The 10,156-nt window shown below is 42.2% G+C and overlaps 1 protein-coding gene across 1 annotated transcript; it reads right to left on the reverse strand.

The window, feature by feature from the left end:
- Positions 1 to 4,098: 4,098 nt before the first annotated feature.
- Positions 4,099 to 8,890, reverse strand: LOC134571389 (up-regulator of cell proliferation-like). Its single transcript, XM_063429592.1, has 3 exons — positions 8,882 to 8,890; positions 8,552 to 8,577; positions 4,099 to 7,841 (listed from the first exon to the last, which is right to left on the reverse strand). Exons 1-3 carry the CDS (start codon positions 8,888 to 8,890, stop codon positions 4,166 to 4,168), a joined length of 3,711 nt encoding a protein of 1,236 aa, XP_063285662.1. The 3' UTR covers positions 4,099 to 4,165.
- Positions 8,891 to 10,156: the final 1,266 nt, after the last annotated feature.

Below are 10,156 nucleotides of genomic sequence, written 5' to 3' on the forward strand. Positions count from 1 at the left end.
TAGAGCGGGCTGAGGCTGATGGGAGTGGGAATGAGCAGCAGCTCATTCCTGCCTCTCCTCCCCATGCTGCTACCTTCTTCCTCCCGCGGTGCTCTCTTTTGAAGCTGGGAGGACGTGATTGGCTGTCACTTCCTCCCAGCCAGCTAATACTACATGGGCCCGGTCGGCTCTTAAAGGGCCATGTCACCCCACCGGGTCCCTGTTCAGAGATACCCATCGGGTGGCCCTAAATGCATGGGCCACCTGATAGGCCCCTCCAAATTGTTGTGGGCCCACAGGGCAGCTGCTTTGGGCCCCCCAGGAGTAACTGGGCCCGGGGCAGCTGCCCCGTTTGCCCTATGTTAAAGACGGCCCTGTAAGTGTCCTGTCAGAAAGGACCTTCAGTGCAGCAGGAGGTATTCTCACTGAGAAGAGAAGTCGCCTAGGTCAAAAAAGTCTAGATTACCTCACCTTTAATAAGATCAATGATGGATGGATCCCGAAGGGACTGACAGTGGTCGATACATTCGACTAAAAAAGGCCTGATGAGGGGGACTACTTAACACACCACTCCTATCTGGTGGCACATTAGATTGCACGCGCAATGCCCCAAATTTGAAGTAGGAGGACCGACCAAGCATCTTTTTTCATCTCCCGCTTCCTAAAATCGATGCCTTATATACACGTCCCCTGATAGGGGACGTAACAGGGATTAAACTGATAGGAATAGTACTACTTAACACACCACTCCTATCTGGTGGCACATTAGATTGCATGCGCAGTGCCCCAAATTTGAAGTAGGAGGACCGACCAAGCATCTTTTTCCATCTCCCGCTTCCTAAAATCGAAGCCTTATATACACGACCCCTGATAGGGGACGTAACAGGGATTAAACTGATAGGAATAGTACTACTTCACACACCTTATAATAACGCAGAGAGAGGCAATGCAGAGAGAGGAGTCTGAAGAAGAGGAGTCAGAGGAGGAAGGTGGCTTTGAGGAGGTGGAAGACCAAACACAGCAGGCGTCCCAGGGGGCTTGTTGTCACCTTTCGGGGACCCTTGGTGTTGTACGTGGCTGGGTGGAGGAAGAGACCTTCAATGACATCAGTGAGGACAAGGAACGGGACATGGCTTGCTTGGTGTCCAACCTTGTGCAAATGGGGAGTTTGCGGTTGTGCAAATGGACTGTTTGCGGTTGTTTGCGGTGCATTAAACGGGGAGTTTGGTCTGTCACTGTGAAGCGGGCGTAACCCTTACACTACCTGATCGATACAACATCATACCTGATGTTTTAAAGCAGGTTATTCCAAACAATTTAGGAATGTTAGTTGACTTATGCCCTTTATGGATTAAAACCAGACTCTGCATCAACTATGTAATTTTCCATGGGAGTTTTGCCATGGATCCCCCTCCGGCATGCCACAGTCCAGGTGTTAGTCCCCTTGAAACAACCTTTCCATCACTATTGTGGCCAGAAAGAGTCCCTGTGGGTTTTAAAATTCGCCTGCCCATTTAAGTCTATGGCGGTTCGCCCGGTTCGCCCGTTCGCGAACATTTGCGGAAGTTTGCGTTCGCTGTTCGCGAACCGAAAATTTTATGTTCGCGACATCACTAATGATCAACAGTGTCAAAGGCAGCAGAAAGATCAAGGAGAATTAGGATAGAGTAATGGCCGCGAGATTTAGCAGCAATTAAATAGTTGGATACTTTGGTCACAGCTGTTTCGACAGAATGACCAGCACGGAATCCAGATTGAAGGGGGTCAAGCAGAGAGTTGGTTTTGAGAAAGCCAGTTAGTCTGGTGTACACAACTCTCTCGAGGATCTTGGAGGCAAATGGCAGTAGCGAGATAGGGCGGTAGTTGGATGGGGAGTTGGGGTCAAGGCTGGGCTTTTTCAGAATTGGGGTTACAGATGCATGTTTGAAGGGTGAGGGAAATGTGCCAGAGGAGAGGGAGAGAAGGAAAATTTTAGTGAGGGGAAGAGCAAGAGAGGGAGACATAGTGCGGATGAGATATGAAGGAATAGGATCGAGGGAACAGGTGGTGGGGCGGGAGGACCGGAGCAGAGAAGAAACCTCTTCTGCTGTAGCAGGTGCGAATGAGTGTAGAGTGGTGCAGTGAGTGGGGTTGGGTGATGTAATGGTAGGGGAAGACGAGAAATTAGCGATCTCTTCTCTAAATTCACCATTAACCATCTCCCTCCCTATATTATATCTCCACATTCACCATTACCCACCCCCCTCCCTATGTTATATCTCCACATTCACCATTACCATCTCCCTCCCTATATTATATCTCCACATTCACCATTAACCATCTCCCTCCCTATATTATATCTCCACATTCACCATTAACCATCTCCCTCCCTATATTATATCTCCACATTCACCATTAACTATCTCCTTCCCTATATTATATCTCCACATTTACCATTAACCATCTCCTTCCCTATATTATACCTCCACATTTACCATTAACCATCTCCCTCCCTATATTATATCTCCACATTCACCATTAACCATCTCCCTCCCTATATTATTGTAACGGATCACCTGGCACCCCGACTGGGTACCTCCGTTGAAGGATGCTCCTAGCGCTTCCTGAGTGCTCCAAGCACTCCTGCTGACACCATAACCACCATGGACTCCTTCAAAGAGCAGGACAGGAACAAGCTCTTACAAGAGCTTAGCAGTGAATATAGCAAGAGAGTATGCAGGGCATAGCAATCCCTTGTAGCAGATTCCCCCAATAAGAGACGGCACTCCAAATTGAGGGTGAAGTAGAATTGACTGTACTGGCACATACAGCCTATTTTATTCACATTCTACAAACATTCTTCAAACATAGTACTGCCCACAGGGTTTTGCATAACAACCAATCAATACGTACAATACACTCAGACACTCCCACACAAAATCCTCCCCTCTGCCTGTGATATAATTACTGAACACAATGGTCTAACCTAATTATCACAGGCAGGAAAATACACAGTTTTACACAATATTCATAATTTTAAAAGTATACATCACATTTACATTTTCAGAATCCGCATATCCCAAATACAAACATACTTCAAAATCATACAAATTGGTCCAGTGGGTCAAAAGTTAGTTGAAAGTCGCTATGTGACCGTATGCAAGCATGGCTTGGGTGTGGTAAGCCAATTACCTCCAGCATACAGAAAATGGCTCTATTCACAACAACAGTAAAAGCACATAAAAATACATAATTCCTATTATACTTAACAGAACCCCCACATTCAACCTAGCGCTAGATAGCTTGGATCTGAGCGCTCAATATATCCGAACAGCGCTCAGTCACGTTTTTCCCTGTGTTTTTACGATGTTTAACTAATGTGAAGATTGCTGCGCCATGTTTAATTCATTGATCACAGGACATTTGCTTGCAGTTAAATACCAGTTTCCAGTGTACGAGCCCAGACTTCACAAACCTGGGCACAACTATGGCCTGGCCCTTTCTGTGTGGAATAAATCACAATCTGAACTCAAGTGATGTTGCAGAACGTATTTATTATTTTGTGTCTCACACTGTGTGACACTCAGTATCCGTTTCTCAGGGTTTGTCAGTGTCTTTCTTTCTTGATGTCTGTCCCTAAATGTCTGTTAGTCAGTGTTTATATTCCAGTGTGTGTCTCTTAATGTCTGTCACTTAGTGTTTCTTTTTCAATGTGTGTGTCTAAGTGCGAGGCCTTCTTTGTGGCTGTTTCAGCATCTGTCAATGAGTGCCTGCCACTCATTATGTCTCATTCAGTGTGTGTCACTCAGTATGTTTCATTCAGTGTATGTCACTCAGTATGTCTCATTCAGTGTGTGTCACTCAGTATGTCTCATTCGGTGTATGTCACTCAGTATGTCTCATTCAGTGTATGTCACTCAGTATGTCTCATTCGGTGTGTGTCACTCAGTATGTCTCATTCAGTGTGTGTCACTCAGTATGTCTCATTCAGTGTGTGTCACTCAGTATGTCTCATTCGGTGTATGTCACTCAGTATGTCTCATTCAGTGTATGTCACTCAGTATGTCTCATTCGGTGTGTGTCACTCAGTATGTCTCATTCAGTGTGTGTCACTCAGTATGTCTCAATCAGTGTGTGTCACTCAGTATGTCTCATTCGGTGTATGTCACTCAGTATGTCTCATTCGGTGTATGCCACTCAGTGTGTTTCATTTTCGCAATGTCCATCTAGTTTTGATATTTAACTCTTTATCATTGTATGCATTGTGGGTTGTCTTGTGGTAAGTGCGGAGAAAGTTTGTAAAATATTGAGGTTTTAGCATTTTCAGATTATTGTCTTCTTGTATAAGGGTGTCCTGCATCTTCTGAAATCCACGAAAAGCTCGCCCAAAAATGTGAAGTTTGATATCTAACTCAAACATAGGGGACAGGGACACATTTTTAGTATATTTACCAGACAGTTTGCTATCGATCATTTCTAACAATTCCTTACAGTAAGTGTCATTATATCCTGATCTGAGGTTTACCTTCTCTGTAACATATTGATCACACATTGTGATCAGGGAGTCAGCAAACGGCTTTATTTTGTGATCATTGTCCTGTCTGGCAAACAGCTTGCTGCTTTTTTTCGGGAACAAGGAAAAAGAATGAGTTTCGTGCATTTCTGTCACCAGAAAATCATTAAGTCCGTATTCCTCCAAACTTATTACGCTGCTTAATTTTGATTTGATATTGGATTCTTTCCAGTACATGCTTTCGCAAAGTTTTCTGAGCATAGATTGGTTTATATCATGTATCCCAAATATCTCGAGCTGTAATTCTGAGATCATCTTGCTCCACATGTCATCAAACTTGAATTTCAAATCTGTCTCATTGAGCTGATAGTTTCTCCTTTTGCACGTCTCCAGGAGAATCCTAACTTTTCTTTCAATTGTTTTCTGATATTTACTCTGAATACACAGAGTTTCAAGCTTCCCTTTCTTGAGTTCGAGAGCCATGTTAATTGTATTATGAGCATTTCTTTCGAGTTCATTTTTCAGACTTTTTACTTTTGTGAATATTTTCTTGTATTCTTCTAGAAGGTGCACATCTTTGGATTTATCCTGAGAATAATTTTCTAGCAATTCTGATATTTTCATTTCCTCCATGCATAGAAGCTTCGCTAGCTCATTTTTCTTGTGACTTGTAAATGTCTCTACATTTAGTACATCAGCTGATTGATTTTTAATTAGTGTCTCAGTATCAGCCACCCAGCTGTGCACAGCATTGATAAAATCCAAAATGGAGAGATCTATGGACAGTTTGTTATAAGCTTTTTCCACCAGATTGTTTCTCAAACTGAATATAAACTTCTCATGTTTTACTGCATTCCACAAACTGTATATATATGAAATGTTTTCACGTGTGTTCAATGGTTTATTAACACATTTTTTAATAAAATTCCATAAATATTTTTTTAGAGCAGATACCTTTTCACTGTAATCAGAGTTTACTGGAGCCATGGGTGGGACTCCGAGCCACAAGCCAGGAATGTACCAATGATCTTTTTCAATGTCATAGTCCATCACTTCACCAAATGTTGTGATTCCATACTTATTTTCCATCTTTGCGGCATGATTAGTCATTTCATCCAACTGATCCTGGAGTTTCTGTCTGTGTTTCATATTCTCCTCATGAGCAGGCATTTCATTCACATTCTGATGAACAAACAGGCATTTCACTTTTTTTCCTATTTCCTCCATCTTCATAAAAGCATGGATCACACTCTGAAGAATGTCCTTTATCTCTGTTGAGTTCTCCATAGCCATGTTAATTATGGTGATATCACTTAGACCCACCACTAATGTGGCCAGCTCATTGTCATGTTCATAACTGTCCTCCAGAGAAGACAATTCTGGAGCTTTCAGACCTTCAGTATCAATCACCAGAATAAAGTCACAGCCCAGCTCGTGCCGGATATCCTCTTTCACTTTAATAAGGGTCATGAAAGCCCCTCGTGAACAATGTCTATTGGCCACCGGGAGATGCAAACCAAACATGGTGTTCAGAAGGGTGGATTTCCCCGTACTCTGAACTCCCAGCACACTGATCACTCTCATTCTGCATTGTCCTCCGGTCTTGGTGTCCAGCTCAGTCAGGACATCAGTTATCCATTGCAGGGGGATGTTGGAGGCATCTCCATCAATCAGCTCCAATGGGAACCCACCCAGCAGAAGATCAGCTGCTATTCCTGGGAGTCTATCAAACTGTATCTTCAGTTTATGAATGCGTTTTTCTCTCAGTAGGGTGCATTCAGCCTCGTACAGCTGCCCCATCTCCCGCAGTAAGTGTTCAATATTCAGTGTGGATCCTGTCTGTAGAGAAGACAGATTATTTCTAGCAATTGAATCAAGTTTAAGAATCATCCATTTAAAAAAATAATGCTTCTCTTTCAGAGTAAAATGAATGAAGGTATCAATAAAAAGCTTGATGCTGCTCGGAAGGTTATTACAATATTGCTCATGCAGTCCAGTCAACTGACCTTCCAGTTCCTTCAAATATTCTACTCTATTCTTTGCTCCTTGGTTTCTCATTCTGCACATTTCTTTATCCGTTTTAGAAATTTGTTTCCACAGATCTCTCTGTAGAAACATTGTTTCCCTTTTATCCGTAATTACTTTTTTTATCTCCTTTGTTATTTTTACAGCATGCTCTTTGGCTTTTAAGCATTCCTTTGACATTTCATCTACACGGACACCAAGTACATTGATCGCTTCAGCCATATTTTTAATAGCTCTTTTAAGAGAAGTATTTATTGAAAAATCTATTCTGGATTGAATTTGTTCCACTATTGATTTTTTATTTTCTGTGCTTTTTTGAACTATCATACTGCTTTTTCCAGTTTTCAGTATAGATACCAATTTTTGCAGATGCTGAATTGTCTCCATGGTTAGATCTTTCCCTGGACCCGGAGTGATGATGAAATTATATTCTGTGTCTTTGTTTTCGCAGTTTGATAACAGTTTGAATTCTCTCTCCCCGATGCTCTCAGTAAATATAAACACAGTTGTTGAGACTCGGGTTAAGAAGGCGAACTGTGTCCAGTTAGACTCCAGGTCTCCATGTAGATTGGCCACTGCAATTGGCTCTGGGAAAATGTCAGAACTTTCACTCCCAGAGGGAAAACACCAGGACATTTCCACTAGTCCATCAGATGTTTTCCTCTCGATGTTCCCTCCTTGCATGTCGTCATGTATAAAAAATTCATGATGCTGCTGTGCTGGGCTGAGAACCTGATTCAGAATATATGATTTGGATAATTTAGTTTTCCCCATTCTGACAAAAGAGAAGGTCGGCATGGGAATGTTCACCACATTATCCTCCATAAAACCTTTACTGTCTGCTAATGAGTGAGGTCTCCACCTCTTCACAATGTCTCTCATTGCCCATAACATGAAGGTGCAGTTAGAGCCATCACCAGCAGGGAGCAGCAGAGGGACAGCAAACTGGCATATGGACATCTTGGTTACAATTTCCTGTTGTAAAAAATGATCTGAACAATTCAGGAGAACACATAGAACATCCAGGGGGTGGACAGAGATAGAACATGGACCATCATTTGCAGCATTAATATTAAGACTCCCAAACTGGTTGTTTTTTTCATTTAAGTCTCCATTTAATCTCAGATTAGACCTTGTGCAACAAGAGGTCCTGGCAGTATTGCTTAGAGCAATGAGTTTCTTGAGGAAATGCCAGGGAATGTCCTGTCTATCCCGAGGGTTACTTTCCATGCTGTCTCTCCCAATGCTCCGGACATCATTCAGTGTGAGTTTTGAGTTAACATAATCTCCCATTCCCAGCTGTACCAGAAGCTCCTCAAATGCCTTTCTTGTATCTGAGAGGAAAAAAAAAAGTCAAATTTTAATATTTGTAGAATGTGTTCTTTTCAGTAATTGTTAACAACTGTAAAGCGAGACGCGGACAAGTTATAGAAGAAAATTAATATTGTGTCATTTCATGCCATGGGCTGCTACGAAGCAATCCTGTAGAAATAATCTGACCCTTTGGACTTACTCTTGGACAGAGTGCTTTTTTGCCACTGATGTTTCTGCCTAAACCTGTCTCACAGGACCAAGTGATGTGAGCTTCTGCCATAGAAACAATACGATAAATATTTTAAAGTATGCTCTGTGTGCTGTATAGTCTACTGGGTTCATAATATCTGAAACATTATTCAGTTGATAATAACCTCTATATTATTTATGTATAAATCAGCTTTTTTGAGTTCATGCAACAAATATCACAGTGGGTAGCGTTTGTATGATATGGGGCTCTTCAAGCTATGTATTTCTAGATCAGGAGGGATGCTTTAGATGATTCTAATGTCCTTCTTTAATCGGGTCCTTCTCGCCTAGCTCTAGAAACTAGTTATATTGTCCATATTCTTTCATTCCCCTCTGTTGAACCTTTCTTCAGGATTTCTCCTTTCTTCGCAATGTTATGCTCTGAGATGAACAGAACAAAATAGAAAATAGAAACAAATAATAGTGCAGATGTATATGTAACAAAGGCTAGATTACGAACTCACTTTCACGTGGATCCACTTTTGAGAAAGCCTTTGGCAAAGCGCGTTAAGTGAGGACTTATTTTATTCACAGTTTGTTTGGTATTTGTTTTTATTTATATAGCTGTTGTTTGCAGCTTTTTATTTAATAAAGCTATTATTTTATACATCATCACCTGTGGAATACATCCTTCATACAGCCCTCCTCATCCTTCCGGTTCCAGCATATATCCCTAGGTGGGGATTGTTCCACCTCAAGTTCTTCATACCAGAGCAGGACCTTGCTCTGGGTTACGTAAGTAGGATATTTTCCTCCATCAATACCAATTGTTTGAATATACTATAACATTGGATTTTGTATTTTGTCTTTTTTCACATATACCTGCTCCATCCTGAAAACAAGCTCCAAAGACCCTCCACTTATATCCATAGATGGGGATTATTTCATCCAGGCCTTCATAATAGAGCTGAGACTGCTCTAACAAGTGTGAGTGTGCACTTTTGCCCATTTATACTCCCTTCACAAACATCTAGTGTACTGCACCATAATCTGTGTCTTGCTTTACACTTATAGATTCATATACTTAGAATATCATCTGTATCATATGTATATATAAAATTAAGCGATGATCACCTCCTGTCTGTTATCTTTACTATCCACTTAACAAGGGTGTGTGTGTGACTGTCTGCCTGTCACAGAGTGTGTGTGACTGTGTGTGACTATCTGCCTGTAACTGCGTGTGTGTGTGACTGCATGTGTGAGGGAGTGCAGGGATTATGTAGAAGGGGGCAGGGGTTTTGTATTGGGACAGGGGTCTTGTATAAGGGGGGCTGAGCAGGGGATTTGTGGAAGGGGAATGCAGGGGTCTTGTAGAAGGCAAGGCAGTACAGGGGTTTTGCAAAGTTTACAAATTTGTGCAATCCATTTAAAAAAAAGAAAAAACATTTTTAAAATGTTGCAGGTGTTTAAAAAACATTCTGGAGGGGGGGGGGTTGCACAGGGCCCTATGTAGGGTACCAGATTGGGGACCCCTCCTAGAGTGTGTAGGGTAGTCATGTATGTCCCCTCCCACTTAAATTCCCTGGTGGTTCAGTGGGGGAGCTTCATGATTGTGGTGAAAGTAACCTCGCCACTGGATTTTGGAGGGGCCTGTTTGCCAGCCTCCTGCCCTGCGACTAAGGCCCTGGGATGCATTGCCCTTTAATGAACTGAGTTGGGGCTTATGGACTGATATTATACTGTTACTGATCCTTTAAGAACTGTATTTGGGCATAATGTATTTTTATAATGCTGTTCCTGGCCCTTTAATTACTTTGGAGCAGTGTTGCAACTTTAAATTGGCACTTCGGACACAGCCGAAGTGCCGAAGTAGTCGAAGTGGCCGCCATTTGACAAACAAACACGTGGCGGTGGCCATCTTTGTTCATTCGAACGAGGTCAGCTGTATGTGTAGCCAAATCCATGGAACTGAAATCGGCTACACATTTCCACGAACACCGCTGACCCTTACCTTCTCCTACACTCCGTTTTCAGCCACAGAGACTAAGTCCCGTTCGAAGATTCGAAAGCACGTTCGAATGGGACATTTTTTCAGTGTGAAATTGACAGACCACACAGCCTAAATCTATGGAACTGTTTTGGGCAGGAAAATGTGCC

Source organism: Pelobates fuscus, chromosome 8 (genome assembly GCF_036172605.1).
Source record: "Pelobates fuscus isolate aPelFus1 chromosome 8, aPelFus1.pri, whole genome shotgun sequence".
Lineage (NCBI taxonomy): Eukaryota > Metazoa > Chordata > Amphibia > Anura > Pelobatidae > Pelobates > Pelobates fuscus.

Coding starts and splice junctions, on each gene's coding strand:
- LOC134571389 (XM_063429592.1), bottom strand. Junction 7,842..8,551: donor CTTAACGCGCTTTGCCAAAG/GCTTTCTCAAAA, acceptor TTGACTTTTTTT/TTTCCTCTCAGATACAAGAA.